Here is a 20,635-nt window from a genome sequence, read left to right as displayed (position 1 = left end):
TAATCAGAGGCAAACAGCCAGAGTGATCCATGGGGGAAAAACAAGGATAAAAATGTAGAGGAATGTGAGAGCCGGATGGGACGAGGTGAAACGATCTGGAGCATGTGAAGTATGTGAGTCCAAGAAGGAGAAAAAAGAGAATGAGGCAGAAGCAGTATCTGAAGAGATAATGGCTAAGAATTTTCCCGGACCAACAAAAGCCATCAAGCCACAGAGTCAAAACCACTACAATCTCCAAGCTGAATGCAGTAGTGCCCCTTATCTGTGGTTTCACTTTCTGCAGTTTGTTGTCCACAATCAACTGTGGTCCAAAAATATTTGTTGAAAAACTCCAGAAATAAACAGTTCATACATTTTAAATTGTGCACTATTCTGAGTAGTGTGATGAAATCTGGCACAATTCTGCTCCATCGTGCACAGACCGTGAATTATCCCTTCGTCCAGCATCATCATGCTGTACAGCTATTACTCACTTGGTAGCCCTCTCAGATCTCAGATCAACTGTGTTCAAGTCACCTTTATTTTACTTAAGAATAGCCGCAAGCACAAGAGTAGTGATGCTGGCAATTCTGATATGCCAAAGAGAAGCCACAAAGTGCTTCCTTTAAGTGATATGGTAAGTTTTCAACTTAATAAGGATAAAATCATATGCTGAGGCTGCTAGGATCTATGGTAAGAATCAATCTTCTATCTGTGAATTTGTGAACTAGGAAAAAGAAATTCATCAAATCATCACAAGAAGAGTACAATAAGATATTCTGAAAGAGGGAGAGAAACCACTTACATAACTTTTTATTAAGTATATTGTTTTAATTGCTCTATTTTATTAATAGTTATTGTTGTTAATCTCCCACCACACCTAAATTGTAAATTAAATTTTATCATAGGTATGGCTAGGTGCGGTGGCTCATACCTGTAATCCCAGCACTTTGGGAGGCCAAGGGGGGGGGGGGGGCAGATCACGAGGTCAGGAGTTCAAAACCAGCCTGACCAACACGGTGAAACCCCGTCTCTACTAAAAATACCAAAATTAGCCAGGCGTGGTGGCGCACGCCTGTAATCCCCGCTACTCAAGAGGCTGAGGCAGTGGAATTGCTTGAACTGGCAGGTGGAGGTTGCAGTGAGCCGAGATTGCACCGTTGCACTCCAGCCTGGGCTACAGAGGGAGACTCTGTTCTGTCTCAAAAAAAAAAAAAAAAAAAAATTATCATAGGTATGTATGTATAGGAAAAAAACATCATATATATACGGTTCAGTACCATTTGTGGTTTCAGGCATCCACTGGGGATCTTAGAATGTATCCCTTGAAGACAAGGAGGACCCACTATATACAAAATAAAACTTTACCTAAGCCCATCACAGTAAAAGTGTTGAAATCCAAAGACAGAAAATTTTAGAGACAGCCAGTAGCCGGGGTGGGAAAAGGAAAACCGATGACCTTCAAGGGAACAACAATCAAACTACAAGCTGAATTCTCAACAGAAAAAGACGAAAGGCAGAACCCGATGCAATGGCATTTTCACAATGTTAAAAGAAAACAACCGCCGGCTCTGAATTCCAAATCCAGCAAAAACCAAAAAAACTTCAAAAATAAAGGACGAGTAGATACTTCAGATAAAAGGGGCCCTTTCTAAAAGAACGGAAGCTAAAAGATGTGGAAAAAAAAGAGTAATGGATAAAACTAAATGAATGTTGACAGTATTAAAATGTAATATGTGTCTTGTGGGTTTTAAAATATAGAGAGAATTAAACAACGAAAGCACATAAATTAGGAAGGAAGAGGAAATAAATTTGTTCAGGTGCTCTCAGGCCCTACCTATCATGATCTACAAAAGAATAAGAGCTCCACATGTGTAATAGGTCAAGGATCCATGTTGGAATATGTAACCACTAAAAGAATAGCTAAGCAAATAGCAAAAATGGACAGCTAACACGAGGTGAAAAGACAGAATAAAAATTATAACCAACGGGAAAAAAGATTAAAAAATAAACATAGAGCGGGTAGGATAAAAAGAAAGCAATGAATCAGAGGACAGATTTAAGCTAAAATGTAACAGTCATTACATCACATGTACATAAACTAAATATTCCAGCTGAAAAATATTGTCAGATTTGGGACAAAAATAACCACCATAAGCAGTTTATAAGAGACATATTTTAAAGGCACAGGCACAGAAAAGCTGAAAGTAAGTTAAGAAAGCAATTAACCACACAAACACTAATCCAAAAAAAAAAAAAAAAAGGCTAATGCAAATATCAGACTTTGCAAGAAAACAACAGTCAACTTTGCAAGAAAACAACATCACTAAAAATGACCATTCCATGATTTGCCAGAAAGACATCAAATTTCTACATCTGTATATACGTGATAATAGCTTCAGCATGTACACAGCAAAAATGGACAGAACTAAAAAGGAAGGGATTTTCACAGTAACTGAAACAACAGATAATAAAGTATATGTATTTCTCAAGTGCATAATAACCCTTTACCAAATTAATCACATAACGAACCATAAAGCAAGTCTAACAAATATAAAAGAATTGAAATTATTCAGGGCATGTTATTTGACCAAGGGGGGAATCTATTAGAAATAATAAAATAAACCTGAAGATCCCCTAGATTTAGAAAGTAAGCAATTCACTTCTTTTTTTTTTTTTTTTTTTTTTTTTGAGATGGATTCTCGCTCTGTTGTTCAAGCTGGAGTGGTGCAGTGGCGCGATCTCGGCTCACTGCAGCCTCTGCCTTCCCGGTTCAGGCTATTCTCTGTCCTCAGCCTCCCGAGTAGCTGGGACCACAGGCACACGCCACCACACCTGGCTAATTTTTGTATTTTTAGTAGAGACGGGGTTTCACCATTTTGGCCAGGCTGGTCTTGACACTGGCCTCAAGTGATTCATCCACTTGGGCCTCCCAAAGTGTTAGGATTACAGGCATGAGCCACTGTGCCCAGCCTAAGCAATTCACTTCTAAATTACCCAGAGAGTCAAAGAAAACATCCTCATTAATTTCAACTGAATGCTAATAAAAATGCAACATATTAAAACTTGTAGAATACAGCTACAGCAGTACTTAGAATGAAATTTATGGCTTTTAAAGCACACATATAGAGGACCAACAAAGTCAAAAGTCTATTATTTGCAAAGAATAAAAAAATTGATAAGCCTCTGGTGACACTCATTTTAAAAAAGGGTAATACAAATAAATTATCAGTATCAGGAATAAAAGAAAACATGACTATAAATCCTACAGAAAATAAGCATATTATGAACAACTTATACCAATAAATTTGAACATTTAGATGAAACAGATAAATTCCTAGACAAACATAATTATCAAAATTGACACAAGGCCAGGAGCAGTGGCTCATGCCTGTAATCCCAACACTTTGGGAGGTCAAAGTGGGTGAATTGCTTGAGTTCAGGGTTTTGAGACAAGACTGGCCAACATGGTGAAATCCCATCTCTATTAAAAAATACAGAAATTAGCCGGGTGTGGTCCCAGCTACTTGGGAGGCTAAGGCAGGAAGATCACATGAGCCCAGGACTTCAAGGCTGCATGAGCTATGATTGCACCACTGCAATCCAGCCTGGGTGACAGAGTGAGACCCTGTCTCAAAAAAAAAAAAAAAAAAAAAAAAAAAAAGAAAAAAAAAGAAACACTGATACAAATAAAAATCTGAAAAGTTCTGTATCTATTATAGAAAAACTTTCCCACAAAGAAAACTCTATCATTACTTTAAAAAGAAATAACATCAATCCTATCCAAACTCTTCCAGAGAACAAAGATGAAACATTTCCCAATTCATTTGATATAACCAGCGTAATCTTGATAGCAACATATGACAAAGATATTATAACAAAGGAAAATTTTAAGTTAATCTCACTGATGAATGTGGATGCAAAAATCCTAAACAAAATACTAGCAAACAGAATCTAGGAATCTCACTCTCTCTTTGTGTACATATAAAGAATATTTGGTCCTTGCAAGGTTAATTTAACACTCAAAAATATGCACAATTCTCCACAATAACAAAATAAGAAGAAAAATCACATTATCATCTCATTAAATAATGGAAAAACATTTGATAAATTAACATTCATTAATTTTTAAAAAATCAACCATTCAGGATAAAAAAATTACCCATTCAGGAATACAAGAAAATCTCCCTTAATCTGATAAAGAATCGGTATTTAAAAAAACACCAACTACAGCAAATATCATTCTTAATGATGAAATGTTGACAGTTTCCCCTCTGAGATCAGGACTGATACAAGGATGCCTCTGATTATCACTTCTGTTCAAAAAACATTGTACTGAAAATTTTAGACAGTGCAATAAAGCAAGTAAAAGAAATGTGTGTCAACTGGCTGGGCATGGTGGCTCACGCCTATAATCCCAACACTTTGGGAGGCCGAGGCAGGAGGATTGCTTTTGCCCAGTAGTTCGAGACCAGCCTGGGCAACACGGCGAAACCCTGTCTCTACAAAAATACAAAAATCAGCCAGGCATGGTGGTACATGCCTATGGTCCCTGCTACTCGGGAGGCTGAGGTGGGAGGATCGCCTGAGCCCAGGAGGTTGAGGCCATAGTAAGCCATGAGTATCCCACTCCACTCCAGCCTGGGTGACAGAGCAAAACTTTGTCTCCAAAAAAAAAAAGTATAAGATTTAGTAAAAAATAAAACTCATTATTTGTGGACAACATGTGTGCTCATAGAAAATCCAACAGAATTTTCGGCTAAACTATAATAACCAATAAGTAAACTTAGGTCACTGAAGATAAAATCAATATACAAAAATTAATTGTAAAAAATACAGTATTTCTACATAATGGTAACAATTATGTACATATTATCTATATACCATATGAATAATAAGGGAAAAATTTAAACACCATTTAAATAATATTCAAATAAAATAAAATACCCAAAAACAAATAACAAAAGATGTACCTGGCCTCTACAAAGAAAACTATAAAACAATATTAATAAAAATTAAGAACTAAATAAATGAGTTTACCCAGGAATTAAAGATAAAATATTATAAAGATCTAATTTCTCTCCCAAACTGATCTACAGAATCAGTAAGATCCCAATCAAAATTTCAACAAGGTTGTGTGTGTAAATGAAAAACTGACAAGCAGATTCTAAAATTATATTGAAATGCTAAGAACTTAACAGCCAAAACAATCCTAAAGAACAAAAAAGAGAGGATTTACCACACTAAATACCAAGACACATTATAAAGCTGTAATAAGTAAGAAAATGTGATATTAGCTGAAAGATAGGCACACAGACCCAGGAAATACAATAGAGTCAAAAACATACTTATGAACCCTGATTTATGACTAAGATGCCCCTTCAGAGCAGTGGAGAAAGGATTATGTTTTAGTAAATGGCACTGGGTTAACTGGCTAGCCATATGGAAAAAAAAAAAAAGAATCTTGTCCCAACCTCACACCATACACAATATTCAATTCTAGATGGAATTGAGGCTGACCCTAAGAAAAGAATCATCAAATTCCCTTCCCCTCTGGCTTCAAACTGAGTTCAACCAATGGGAGACATCAGCAGGAGACTAAGGGTGAGAAGAGAAGGTCAGGATATTTATGCCCTAGGTTCTCTCCCAACCATGAGCTGCCTTTCATGCCTCTAAGGAAGGCAATTCCTATCAGGTAGCCCTCTCCATACAGGTACCTCTCTGAGTTGAGGCAAGAGCTCTTTCCTAAGGCTTCTTTAAAGAGCAAGATGTTTCAAGGGCTCTCAGTCATCACTAGTGCTGAGATACTGCACTAGTCCTCATTTATTTTTTAAACCCTACCCACATTATTTGTAAATCTACCCTTTATTAAACTCTCAAATACCTCGTTTGAGAGCCTTCTGTTTCCTTCTGGGACTCCAACTAAATCAGACATTATCTAGAAAAGCTGAAGATATGAGTTACAGATATGCATATCCTATCATCCAGGAATTCCACTCCTAGTTACACACCTTACAGAAAGGCATGCTTACTGTGCACCAAGTACATGTATATGGCTGTTCATTGAAGCAGTGATCATAATATTACCAACAGAGAAAAAAAACAATGTACAAAACAGTGTAGTAGGCAGATAAATTCATTGGGTCAAAAATATTATGGTGGAATACTATATTCCAATAAAAATGAATAAACTACTCAAACTTTTAAAATTTCAGGGCCTTTTTGCACTCTTAGAAATTATTAAGGACCCCAAAGACCTTTTGTTTCATATAAAATATAAAGTTTTATAAATATCTATTTATTCTAAAACAATAAATACATTACATGTTAACATAAATAACATTTCTTACGAAAAATAACTTTTCATTTTCCAAAACAAAAGTGAGAAGAATGGCACTGTTTTATATTCTTGCAAAACTTTTATTGTCTGGCTTAATCGAAAACAACTCAATTTTCATGTCTGTTTCTGTATTCAGTCTATTGTAATACGTTGTTTTGGATGAAGCATATGAAGAAAAGCAAAGCAGACTTACAGATATTTAGTTGGAAGAGAGAGGAATGGTTTAACAGTCTTTTCAGATAACCATGGATATTTATCTTTGATACTACTAAAACTTAATAATTTCCTTTTTTCTTTTTTCTTTTTTTTTTTTTTGAGATGGAGTTTCGCTCTTGTTGCCCAGGCTGGAGGGCAATGGCACGATCTCAGCTCACTGCAACCTCTGTCTCCTGGGTTGTCCTGCCTCAGCCTCCCAAGTAGCTGGGACTACAGGCATGTGCCACCATGCCTGACTAATTCTGTATTTTTAGTAGCGACAGGGTTTCTCCATGTTGGTCAGGCTGGTCTCAAACTCCCGACCTCTGGTGATCCGCCTGCCTTGGCCTCCCAAAGTGCTGGGATTACAGGCGTTAGTCACTGCGACTGGCCAACAAGTGATAATTTCTTAAAAATTAGATGTAGTGTAGCATCTGAAACCCTATCAGTGAACTTCTCATATTCCACTGCATCAAAATCTACGGTTTACCTTGCATATTGAACAAGTCTTTTTACCCATGCATGATTTCATAACACCATACACACATCATCTGGAGAATACTGGCTCACTAAATATGCAAGTCTTTCAAATGATGACATTTTACTGCATGACGTCAAAAAAACCCACTTTCATTATTATCACCATCTATCATATCAGAAAGGTTTTTAAGTATTGACATGCTGTCAAGTTCATGGTGGTAGATACAAGTTTCCTAAAATTCTAATTTTCACATAAAAACTCAAATTTTACCATTGGCAACAAATACAGTCGGTTGTTTTCTTTGAAGTGACAGGCTCGTTTTGTTCATTTTCAAGAAAATGTCTGCCAAATACCTCTGTGTGAGTAACCATAGTTTATCAGCCACTCTATCAAATGAAAATAGTATTCTACTTAAAAAGTAGCAAGTTTAGCTTGCAACTCAAATAACTACCCACATGCTCGTCCTCAAGGCAACCATCATACATTGATATGCATCAAAAGTCCTTTAGGCATACTTACCATTTTGTCACACTGAATATTAAAAAGATGTGTTCCCAAAGGTTGAGATTTAATAAAATCAATTATTTTTCCTGCTTTACCAAGGACATTCTTGAGTGAAACTGCATTTTTTTTAAACTGCCAATAAGTGGCAGTGAAGAATAAAATGGTGCTAGTACAGTTTGGTACTAGTACACTGCCTTTATTCATGATAAGGTGTCAGGAGTTTTATTCATCATTGCTTTTGAACCATCACTACAAATATCAACAGTAAAAAGGGCCGATGACATATTCGTATTGTTATAAAAATAGTTTTGACCTTGTGTGCTCCCCTGAGAGGGTCTCAGGGAAATCCTAGGGGGTCCAGACCACACTTTGGGAACTACTGAGTTACATCAACGTAAAACAATAAGAATAAATCTTAAAAATGTAATCCTAAGCCAACAACAACAAAAAACACAAAAGGCTACACACTATGAGATTCATTTATATAAAAATTCAAAAACAGGCAAAACTAGGCAGGGCACGGTGGCTCATGCCTGTAATCACAGCACTCTGGGAGGCCAAGGCGGGTGGATCACTTGAGGTCAGGAGTTCAAGACCAGCCTGGCCAACATGGTGAAACCCCATCTCTACTAAAAATACAAAAAAATTATCTGGGTGTGGTGGCTCGAGCCTGTAATCCTAGCTAATAGGGAGGCTGAGGCAGGAGAATCACTTGAACCGGGAGGCGGAGGTTGCGATGAGCCGAGATCGCACCACTACACTCCAGCCTGGGCGACAGAGGAAGACTCTGTCTCAAAAAAACCAAAATCAAAAACAGGCAAAACTAAATTGTCATTTAGGGGTGCATACTTCATTGATAAACCACAATGGGAGATTTTTCACACATTTTTCTCAGTAACTGACAAATCAAGCAGACAAAAAGTAGCAAGGCTATGGAAGATATAAACAATACAGTTAAAAAGCTTAATCTAACAGCCATATATTGAACCCTATATCCAACAATAACAGAATACACATTCTTTGCAAACACAGACCACTCATAAAAGCTGACAATATACTACACAAAAAAGTTTCCTATATGAACAATATTCTGTGATTGAGATGTAATTATTTTAAAAATCAATAATAAAAAGATAACTTAAAAATCAACATTTTGAAATTTTACAAATACACTTTTAAATGGTTCACTAAAGGAATCATCATAGAAATTAGAAAATATTTAGAACTGAAGACTAAATACTACATATAGAAACTTGTGATGTGAGCTAAAACAGTATTAGAGAAGACATTTACAGCTTTTAAACTGTTTTATTAGGAAAGAAGATGAAAATTAATGACCTGAGAAATTGGGGGGTCAGAGAGAATAAATCCAAAGAAAAGGTAAGAAAAGAAAATAAACCTGTTAGCAAGCTAATTTGTTTAAATAAATTTATGTTATATCTTATCTATAGAAATATGTCCAAAAAAGGTCCTACCCAAATTATTCTAGTATCTATATTATTGCACCTCAACTGATCATCTCAACTGGCTAATTCCAAAGCCCAATACATATTTATCACAATGCTAGCATGGCTCTCCCCAACCCCATCCTCTTAACGACACAGACTTCTTTGGAGTCAAGTTCTCCAACTAGAACCTTAGGTAAGAACCCTTTCTCCACCCAACTAATTGAAGATATGATCCTCCCAAACCCCGACCTCTGTGTGACCTTGAGACTTTGAGAAAAACTCAGATTCTCCTGTAGAAGGAGGCTGTGCTTTGACAAGAAACTCAGAAGTTCACTCAGGTTGTCCATGAGTTAAGTTGGAAAAAAATCCAACAAACTCAGTAAGAGATAACTGTAAAATCTCTGAATTATGTGGAATGGCTGCAAAACAAAAACAAAAACAAAAACAAAAAACCTGTCCTTTCTTTCATTCCTTTTCTACTTAGTGCCCTTTGCAGCTACCTCCAGCTGCCAGTGTGGGAAATTAAGGTGAAGGCTGGCAGAAAGGCAGCCTGGCTCCTCTTCACACACTGCACAGCTTTTGATGGTGACATCACATTTCCATACCTGCACAATTTATTGCAATGGGCTTCATCTGAAACTGATCAACCTCTCAAATCTTACATGTCGACATTACAATCTGACCATAACCTCTTAATTTTGCAGTTTTCTCACTCCTTCACCCCATGATCCCTGTTCCTCAACATTCTGAAAACTTCCAGGCCTTGATCCATCAGCCCCTCCCACCCAGACTCCCACTCCTACCGAACGAGGACTCCAAAGACGGCCACTGAATCCTCCTCTCACTGCGGAACCCATGCAGATCCAATGCCCCCCACACTCACAGACCTGGGACAATCCCATGGTCTGGCAAAATCACATAGCCAGGCAAAATTGCGGTCACCCTACACGTGGTTATTCAATCTCAGCTGGACTCTCAACGCCACTCTCCAGTCGCTTTCTTATCCCTGGCTTAGTCTGAAATTGGAAAAGGGTTGTTCCTAAGCCTTTCCATTCTCCTCAAGCCACCGTTCCAACCCTGTGGCCTCTTACTCTCCTACCTCATAGAGAAGAAAATAAGGGAGATCTATCAGGCTTGGTTGAAACTACTCTGGCAAAGGTCATGAATGAATCATTCTTTTCTCAGCTTTTCTCGTGGCTAGCTGCCTACCACCAGTCAGACTCCAGCTCAAATGCTACCTTCACAAACAGCCCTTAACTGACCCGCTGGGGAAAGCCATTCTCCTACTTACTCTCTCCATAGCCTTGTTTCATTTCCTCATTGGACATTTCAGAAGGGCAGAGAGACCTGGCCTGTCTTCTTCACTGTACTATCCCCAGCACCTAGAGCACAGGGGGTGCTTAATAAATATTCCTTAAACTAATTCTGTAGGAAAACTAGCTCTGATTTACTGAAGTTTTGAATTATTCATGACCTTCAGTAGCACACTCCTTGTGTAAAATTCAACACCCCTTTTCCGATTTCAAACCACGACCATCAACTTTTCTTCCTACTTCCCTTCAACGTCAGTTTAAGTCCCATATGTGCCACCTTCTTCAAATCACTGCCACCTCTGTCTACCATTCCCTCAAACCTATTTTGTCATTTTAGATTTTTTTTTTAGTATCTGGCTTACATTTTTCCTCTCTACATTATCCCTTATGATTTTCAATAACTTCTTCTACATGGTCAGTGACAAAGTCGGTGACTCCAACATTCATGTCAGCTGCTAACCACAGGACGACCCCAGCCAGCCTCAATCTTACCCTAATTGTTTCCTCTTAAAAACCTCAGCATTCATCTTTCCTACTTCCCTACTACATCCAGTGAAGCTGTTCATGCTGTCCACAGAAATTTCTCAGCTTACAGCCCCTCCACTTTACTCTCTTGGGTATGCACTTGATTTTTGACCGTTTTGCTGTCTGCGTCCTATTAATGCAACTCTCTTTACCTTATTAAACCTTCTGGTCTTCCTGTTACATGCTCTCTCCCACCTTATGATGCTCCAGAAGACCACTACAAAAGTCTTCAAATGCCATTTTATTATATGTAATTGCAGCCTGTATTATTTAAACTTAATGTGTTAAGATTCAAAGAAAAGCAAGACATGGGTAAGCAAGCAACAAATCTTTCTATCTTAAAGAGAAATAGAAATGTTAAACAGAGAGTTTGGGTATTCCACATTCTCATTTGATTATGACAAGATGTATAATTTACATTAATTCCTAGCTACCACTTCACATGATTATTTGGAAGAAATACTTACATAGATTAGTCCTGAATAGTAGCGATCCTTCAGATTATGTAAAACGGAAGCTTCATTCAAGCATGTCAATTCTGCCATATCCTCTACCTTGGAAAACTTAGGTGGGTTCATCTTCTGAATATCATCTTTGTTGACCATTGCTTTCTTTCCATTCTCTGCCAACTCCACCATAACTTCATCTCCCCGTTCTTCTTTGATACTAGCTGCCTCAAAACCATGGCGTTCTGATGGAATCCACACTAGCTTTTTAGCTGTCCAATCAGCTTGAGTGGCAGGGTTGTAGATGACAGCCCTGTCCACAAAGAGATACCTCTCCGGATCCTCGAGTCCAGTTCTCTGCGCCATTGTAAATGGAACGATCCAAAAGCAATTGCCTCTAAGAGAAGAGGAGGAGGGCAAAATTAGATGTTTAAGAAACATAAAAGAATGTACACGTTTTTCTTTTCTAAGAAACTTAAAACCTTAGATTAAGCATTAACTCTGTGTTAAGGAGCTGGGGTATACCTCTTCACAGCCATACTAACCGAGTTTCCAAGGTAAATTTCAGCGGTGACCACAAATTATGGCTCTGGTTGTCTGATGGGTTTGCCCTCAGTTACTGAGGGCAAAAAAAAGAAAAGAAAAGAGAAGGCAAAGTTACAAGTTGACCCTTTTTTTTCTTTATCTCCTCTTTCACCCTCACCACAAATTAAACAGGGAGTTAAGAAGGGAAAAAAAAAAAGAAAACAAAGATGGGTAATAAAAGGTTCATGAAGTGGTACCAGAATTAATATGACCACAAGGAAACAGCTACAAAAACACATGATTGTCAGAAGAGTAAAGAATCTAAAGAATCTAAAACATGCCTCCCATTCTACCCTCAGATAACAGACTTAAAGTTCTTCTTATGAATAACCCAAATCAGTCTCCCTAGAGGGAGACTTTTCTATGGCCCCATGAGGTCTTAATGTGATCAACTGGGACCACAAAAGACAAGCATAACTTGGCTTCACACGGCAGCCTTTTGAATATGTCATGGTAGCAGTTCAGGCCTCTATTCCCATCCTGTAGCTCCTCCACCCCTCATTCACCAAGACTCCTTCCCCTGCCGGATCTCTCGCCTAAACAGACTCCAACATGCTGCTTGTCTTCCCTCTAAAGTGTGTGGCCCAGAAGCAAACATCATAGCCCAGATATGGTCCGACCAGTGCAGAAGAAAAAGGAACCATCAACTATCTTAGCCACATTGAGGAAAGTACTGGTTCTGTGACATTTACAATTAATGTATCTCAAGACCTAGTTGGTTTATTTAGCACCCATTTACCATTGGCTCACAAAGGGCTAGCAGAGGAAGCTCCATCACTTTGTGGCTAAGCTATGTCCCCTCCTCTACTTGTGCACTGGCTTTCTGGACCAAATGGCAGGATTTTACATCCATCATCTTTCTAATGTGACTCATCATGATTGCCTGACAGGATCTTTTTGGGATTTGATACCAACTTAAACATTTTTGCTGCTACTCCAAATTCCAGGTTATTATAAATTTCATAGGCATGGCTTCCATCACTTCATTCAAACCAACAGAAGAAGCCAACTGAGTACCTACTCTTGCTCTATCAAATCCCCACTTCTCCCCTCCGTTCACTCCACTCCCCTAGCCAAAAATGCTAGGGGTTCTTTGTAGGCAAGAGGAAATCATAAAGTAGTCTAAGGTTGTTAAGAGGTTCTTGAGTCCATCAGCTAATCTCAACTTCAACAAAATCCCTGAAATGTTATAAAAATATTATGCACTTAGCGTGTGTGTATATGTGCTATAACGTTCTCTAGATTCTAAAGGGCTCTATCTGTATCCTAAAAGATTAATCACTGATAGTGGTTACACATTCAACCAACTTCTGGGCACAATGGCCCATAACTGTTATCTCAGCAACTTGAGGGGCTAAGATGGGAGGAGTGCTTGAAGCCAAATATTTGAGACCAGCCTGGGCAACATAGCAAGATCCCGCCTCTACAGAAAAATTTAAAAATTAGCCAGGCTTGTTGGTGCATATCTAGCCCTTTAACTACTACTAATAATTTACTAGAACCAGCTGGGTGCAGTAGCTCATGCCTATAATCCTAGCACTTTGGGAGGCCGAGATGGGTGGATCACCTGAGGTCAGAAGTTCGAGACCAGCCTGGCCAACATGGTGAAACCCCATCTCCACCAAAAATAACAAAAAATTAGCCAGGCGTGGTGGTGGGTGCCTGTAATCCCAGCCACTCAGGAGGCTGAGGCAGGAGAATTGCTTGAACCTGGGAGGCGGAGGTTGCAGTGAGCTGAGATCGTGCCACTGCACTCCAGGCTGGGTGACAGAGCAAGACTCCGTCTCAAAAACAAACAAAAATAAATTTAAAAAAATAATTTACTAGAACCAAATAGCTAAGATTCTTCAGAAATTACTTGTTGCAATGTAATGCGTTACAAACACTCATCTTCTATAGTAGCGGCGGTCAAATTCAGGCATGCATTTGCAGCACCTAGAGGGTTTATTAAAATACAGATTGCTGGGCTCTATCCCAGAGTCCCTGATTCAGTAGGTATAGGGTAGAGCCTGAGAACTATTTTTTTTTTTTTTTGAGACAGAGTTTCACCCTGTTGCCCAGGCTGGAGTGCAGTGGACGCAATCTCAGCTCACTGCAACCTCTGCCTCCAGGGTTCAAGTGATTCTCTTGCCTCAGCCTCCCAAGTAGCTGGGATTACAGGCAGGCCTGCACCATGACCGGCTAATTTTTGTATTTTTAATAGAGATGGGGTTTCACCATGTTGGTCAGGCTGGTCTTGAACTCCTCACCTCAGGTGATCCACCTGCCTCGGCCTCCCAAAGTGCTGGGATTACAAGTGTGAGCCACCGCGTCCAGCCTGAGCCTCAGAATTTGCATTTCTAACAAGTTCCCAGATGCTGCTGCCACTGCTGGTCCTGGGACACATTTGACAACCATTGCTCCAAAGTTCTGTGGTTGCCATGGTGCGCCACTGCTACCAGCAGGTATGTTAGAGTAGAAAAAGCGGTTGAAAACCAAATTCTACACTAATTCATAACAATTTAAATAACATGTTGATGTCCTAAAGGTTATAGACTTGGATAAAACAAAAATCGCAAAATAAGATGAAAGAAAAAATCACAAAACATGTGATTAATGTTATTAAAACTTCTATACAAATAAAATTGCTAACACATTTTATACCTAAACTTGCATTAGTCTTCTAAGACATCCTCTTTGGAGAGGGCAATACAGAAAACATTCATAGGTACATGTACATTCTGCATAATAGTTTTAAAAGCCTCTAGGGACTGGTCTAATAACACTATTAACAAGTTGTCTCTTTCCAACTTAAACGTTGCACACTGGTAAAAAGAAAGGAGGCCAGGTGGGGTGGCTCACGCCTGTAATCCCAGCGCTTTGGGAGGGCGAGGCAGGTAGATTGCTCGAGTCCAGGTGTTCAAGACCAGCCTGGGCAACATAGCAAAACCCTGTCTCTACAAAAAATACAAAAAATTAGCTGGGCTTGGTGGCACAGGCCTGTAGTCCCAGTTCTTCAGGAGGGTGAGGCAGGAAGATCACTTGAGCCCAGGAGGCAGAGGTTGTAGTGAGCTGAAATCACATCACTGCACTCCAGCCTGGGCAACAGAATGAGACTCTGTCTCAAAATAATAATAATAATAATAATAATAATAATAAGTAAAATAAAAAATTTTAAAAAAAAGAAGAAAGGAGGCATAGCTTCAAGGTGGGAAACACCACAGGTAAATTTGCGAACAAATAATAGGATACACACTCCACCTTTCAGAAGGGTAGAATCTATTAAAAGAAAATATTCAACTATAACAAAATATAACAAGTTTCTCTTACTATTCTTATCAGGTGTAAACTGCATATCCTACAGAGCACTTAGGAAACTGTCTTGATGTCAGTAGACACGCACACACTTCTTAAATTTTACACGGGACATGTAATTAGATGCTTAAATTTAGCAGGTGACTATAAATTAGAATAATTTAACAAATAACTTCTAGAACAGGTCTAGAAGCAGTAGATTATATATCTTAAAATTATTTTATCAAATTGGGACATCTTACATTTATCAGTACTTTTTCTAGATGGGGAAATGCTTGTAATTTAGTATTTTTAAAAACCCAGTAGAACACAAAAGTGTAATTACACAGCACGTTCCCAATTTTGTGGGGAAAACTACATACACGTGTGTATTTTTTTTTTTTAAATAGAACAAATATTCATTGGGTCTTTACTGGGTAGTAGGATTACCAATGACTTTCACCTTTTCAGTCTCTTCTACAACTAAACACTATGAGGAGAGTCATCTGTTCCACGCTGTATCTTGAGCATTTTGTCTAGTCCCTGGTATATAACAGGGGATCTGTACCTATTGATCAATATTTACGTGAATGGTCCCAACCCTCATAGTGAAATTCAACTTCTCCACAACCAAAAAGCTATTATTCCTTCAACTCCTGACCCAAATGCCATCCTTTCAGAAGTTCTTTTCGGGTCAATGTGGCAATTTAACCCTTTTCCTTCTCCTAACATTTTGTACTGTTCTCCTGACTTTCTTCTTACCCTGCCCTGCGTTGTACCAGAGGGCTTTGCAGCTGTTAAGTGTTCATATTATTGTTTACCTGATAGAGTTCATGAGACCATTGGAGATATTTTGTTCAGTTTAATTCTTCACTTGTGATTGTCAAATACATTTATTTCACTCCATCACACATTGGTACCCAATCTGGATAATACTGGTGTTTAACAGTGTACCACTCACCAGTGCTTTGCTTTGCAGAAAGGACAACACTATGATTTTTAAAACAGCAGATACCATTGTCATATATCACTAATTACAGCCAGGCACTATTCTAAGCAGTTTACATACATCAACTCTTAATCCTCACAACAGCCCTATGAGGTAGGCACTATTAATATCTCCATTTTACAGATGAGGAATCTGAGGTACAGAGAAAGCCAATAACCAGCCCAAGGGCACACAGCTAACAAGCAGCAGAGCTGGGATTAAACTCAGAGTTCAGCTCCAGAGTACACACTACAATGATGGAAGGTGACGTGGAGGAAATTTTGAAGGGTGTGTAGTGTACAATGCTATATACTACCTTTCTACTAAATAAAAACCCAATCAATTACGGCTTAAAAAGTATAGACTTAACCAATGAATCATCTGGCAAAGGTTTTATATATTTTATAGAAAAAGATACCCATAACTTAGGGGAAATAAAGACAAACAGGAATCTTTTTGTTAGCGAACATAAAGATGGTCTGAGGGTTATTAGTGTCATTTTAAATTGCTGCCTAATTATAATTAAATCATTTATCTGTGTATGAATTAGCCCCCTACAGAGCCGAAGTTGCCGTCCCTTTCAGTGGTTTGACACACACACCCCTGGGGCTCCACCCCCAGGTCATTTTTCACTTCCAATGAAATGTCACCCAGCAAACTTTTCAAACCCCTCCCAGCACCTACTATGAGTGTGGACAGAGGCAAACAATTCAATTTTATGAACGGCCTGCACATAGAAAGGCAAACAAGAAGGATGGATAAATTATCCATGACAGAGCATCCATCTATAACAGATGAGCTAAAACAGAACTGTCCCAATTTGGGTACTGCTACCATTGAGGTCACTTACATGACAGGGCTAGACGAGTCTGCTAATTTATCAAAATCCTGCTCAACCCAATGATCACAAACACAAACCAAACACAAAAGGCCACTATTGCTACTTATGGCCTGCCCCATCTCCCAATTAATATCTCTATACTGTGTTTAATATTTCCAAAACTAGGATCCAACACCAGGAACTTTAATTCCTCACATGTGATAACAAAGTGCATAAACCGCTGAAGCATATAGTCTTCCACCCTACAACGTGCCCTTCAAGATTTCCTCCATCTCACCTTCCATCCCAGCTGCCTTCGTTATAATGATTTCCCTATGGAGCCCAAATGAAAAGCCAGGCTCCCAGGGGTCACATCCTTCTGCTGCCAAAGCTCGTGCTATATCGCACAATTACACCATATGCTTTCTCCAGATAAGGACGGGGAAGAACTGAATTTAAGATGCAGAAGTAAGGAGATGCATAAAATGGCCACTTTTCCAGAACCCGAGACAGGCAGGGCATACTTAAACATCAAAAGCAAGGGACTCAAAGAATAATTAATAAAAGCAGATTGATGAAGGAGATAAAACAATAAATAGATTATAAAGTTTTCCAGAGTGAGATACTATCAAGAATAATTAAACCTGACTCAAAGAATCCTCAGTTTCAACGTTAAAAAACAAAATCTCAGCAAAGCCAAAGTATTATGTTTGGTATTACATTATTCAGCGAAAACAGCAGTCTTTGTTTCATCTGCAGTCTGCATCTACCCCGCCTGCTTTCCCCTACCCCACCCCAGCCCACCCCACCCCCTTCCATCCACCGCAGTGATCTTGAAGGGAGCTGCAGAGGCCCTAAAGAAACAGAGATAACGGCTGTAGGCAGAGGCCACGTTATCCAAACCTCACCAGCCCGGTCTGACCCGCCGAGTCGCCAACCTCCTTCCTAAGGCCCTAGTTCCAAACAGGCCTGGCTGGGGGCCTCCCGCTTCCCAGGGCCGCATCCGCCCACCACAGGCCCACAAAGCCCCCGCAAATGCCAGGACTCCGCGGCTTCAACTTCCCTCCGAACCAATTCCAGTCCGATTTTATGGGATCAGGGTGTGACCCCCAACTGCAGAAGGCAATGAAGAGACTGCGGCGAGCCATTCCCAGCTCGCTTACACAATAAAGGGATCCCGAGGCGAGTGCTGACCCTCCCCCCGGCCGTCCTGCTGCAGCGCGCCCCGCCACATTTCCCGCCTCGCCCCCCCAAACCGCCTGGGCCTCGCAGGGCGTCCACCCCCGGCCTAGGCGCTCCACGGAGGGCGCGGCAGGACGCCCTCCTCCCGCGCTCCTTCCCCGGCGCCGGCGGAGTCCGACCCTCCCCACGCCCGCGGCCGGCTCCGGAGCCCCTCACCCGCCGCGCGCTTCCCCGGCCGCGCAGAGCCAATGCCCTCCTGTCCCTCCACCCACGGGTCGGGCGCGCGCCGCCCGCCTTCCAAGCCCATGGTGAACCCCTCTAGCGCTGCGAGGGACTGGTCGGGCCAGGCCTAACCCACCCAGCAACCCACGCAGGGGCCCTTCCTGCCCAGCGCCCCCCCACCCTACCGCCGGGACTGCGCTTTCCAGCCCCGCTAGAATCCTCTCTCTTCCTGGGAGGCAGACACTGGCTCGCGGGGCACGCCGAGACCTCCGCCGGGGCACCAGCCCCTCGACCTCGCGCCCCCAGGGATCCCACCCACCGAGAACCTGGTCCTCACGTCCCCACCCCCAGATCTCCATCCCCCAGCCCCCCAGGGGTCGCCCTCCTGCACACCCAGGCCCTGACCCCCGCGGGTTTCACAAGGACTTCATTCCCCGCTCCTCCGGGAGTCTCTCCATCTCCACCCACTGAGGTCCCAGTGCCCCCAGCCCAGGACCCTGCTCAAACTAACCTAAGGTCCCCGCAGCACAAACCCTACAGCTCAGAAGCCCCTCTGTCTTCCCCAGCTCCCGCTTCGGTCCCCCGTTCCTGTCCTCCAGAGCCGCCCGGGACCCCTCAGCCCAGGAGCCATTCCTCCCTCCACAAACTGTCCCCCAGCCCTGGGCCGTGCACTCGGACCCGGGTAGCCGCACCTCTCACCTTCAGCCGAAGATGGTGGCGCGGGCGCACGTCCCCAGCCGCGACCACGGATCCAGCGCCTCAGTCCCAAACCCACCGCTGCCTCCGCCGAGCTCCTTTAGCACTGCTGCTCCGGGCTGCCCCACCCACTCCTACCCTCATTGGGCCAGCTCCACGCCCATCACGGCCGCCCCCAGACCCACTGGTTGGTTTGCGCGCCCATCTCCAAGGGAAGACGTTAGCAACCCGAACGAAGCTACCTTCCCGAGTCCGGCTCCCTCCACCCACCTGGAATGACGCTCATTGGCTCCCGCTCCCAGCCCAGGCCACCGAGGCCCCAATCTCATGGGCTGGCTCTTACGCCCGTCATAGGCTCCGGGAGGTGCGGCCGGGGCAGTGGCGCGGGATTGGCTGGCTCGTGCGTAGATGGACAGCTGAGGCTGGCTGAACGCCCGGCGATCCCGCGAGGCGGCGGGTGCGGACCCCGCGGCGGCCGGCGCACTGCGCTGACACTGGCTGTGCTGGCAGCGGGGCAGGTGGGCCGCGGCAAGAGTCTGGCGCTCTGACTGCAGACTCCTCGTCCTAGCGTCAGGCTGCCGCCGCAGCCGCAGCACATTCGAGCGCTCGGTCGCCCCCTCTGCTTGCGGCAGCCGGCATCTACCGCAGCGGGACGGGGTTCCACCGCGGAGTCGCGGGCCCTCAGCGTTGCCTGCAGGGGCGGGGCGGAGCGCGGTCCAGAGTCCTGACGTCACCCCCGGGGCTGCGCGGGGTTGGGGCCGCGGCCCTGCGACTCACCTGCAGTGGGGGAAGGAACGCGGGGGAGGGCGCTGCTCCGCCCATGCGCACAGGGTTTGCCCGGGACCCGGCTGCGCTCCACGCTGCGGCCACTGTCCCGACCCCGGCCCCAGGCGGACTCTGCCGGGATCGGCCGAGCGCCAGGCGCAGGACACAGTCTTCCAAGGTCGCAGTTTTGGTGTTAGCGGGGTGAGAGGCTCTCCTGCCCAGCCTCCAGGCAAGGCTGAGATTCCAGAAGAATGAGAAGAGAACCGACCTTGGAGAGAAAACTTGGAAGAAACTTTATTCACCTCATTCATTCACTCGTTCAGTCGCTCCTTCATTCATTCATCAGAGCTCCCTACGTGAAGGGCTATGAGAGGTTCTTAAGAATATAAGGCTGGATTCCTGTAGCGCTGTCATATCCCCTAGGGCTTATGAAAACGTTGGAGACTGAAAAACAGTGGCCCCAAAATAAGGAAAGGAAACTGGAAAAATCAAAGTAAATAAAATTTAATGAAATGTCTGCAGAATCTAGGCAACTGCAACAAAACTCTTGCATAATTATATATAAATATAATAAAGTCTAAATCACATGAACAAAATGAATTATTCATACAAAACCTGAAAGTCAAGATCATAAAAATTTACAGCAAGATGCAGTTATTAATCAGTTATTAATGTAGGCTATGGAAGCATTTTAATACATGTGATAATGATGTGTTTGCCTAAGCCTAGGAAACGTCTAGTCTGGCAAAAAGTGAATTAAGCAAAAAACAAGGCAGGAAGTCCTAAGGAAGGGTTGGTGGAACTCAGAAGAGGCTGGAAGGCAGCTGAGTGCAGAGTCCTTCCTGGGGAAGTCCGAACCAGGCTCTGTTTTGT

The 20,635-nt window shown here is 42.2% G+C and overlaps 1 protein-coding gene across 9 annotated transcripts in view; it reads right to left on the bottom strand.

Moving 5' to 3' along the window:
- Nucleotides 1-19,693, bottom strand: part of MYH10 (myosin heavy chain 10) — a 156,444-nt gene extending 136,751 nt beyond the window's left edge. For 5 of the 9 annotated variants that reach the window (XM_063599244.1, XM_034942396.3, XM_034942394.3 and 2 more), the window contains exons 1-2: nucleotides 19,268-19,291; nucleotides 11,253-11,628 (exon numbers count right to left, since the gene is read on the bottom strand). In XM_063599244.1, coding sequence (XP_063455314.1) covers nucleotides 11,253-11,597 — 345 coding nt within the window. In that variant the 5' untranslated portion in view covers nucleotides 11,598-11,628; nucleotides 19,268-19,291. Of the gene's footprint in view, nucleotides 1-11,252; nucleotides 11,629-11,776; nucleotides 11,851-19,000; nucleotides 19,156-19,267 lie in introns of those variants that run through there. The other 4 variants (XM_034942397.3, XM_063599245.1, XM_055101733.2 and 1 more) reach the window with 2 other exon arrangements.
- Nucleotides 19,694-20,635: the final 942 nt, after the last annotated feature.

This window comes from Pan paniscus, chromosome 19 (genome assembly GCF_029289425.2).
Source record: "Pan paniscus chromosome 19, NHGRI_mPanPan1-v2.0_pri, whole genome shotgun sequence".
NCBI classification, from domain to species: Eukaryota; Metazoa; Chordata; class Mammalia; order Primates; family Hominidae; genus Pan; species Pan paniscus.
Note: the sequence above shows the minus strand (reverse complement) of the source record. Positions and strands in the feature narration are given on the sequence as shown.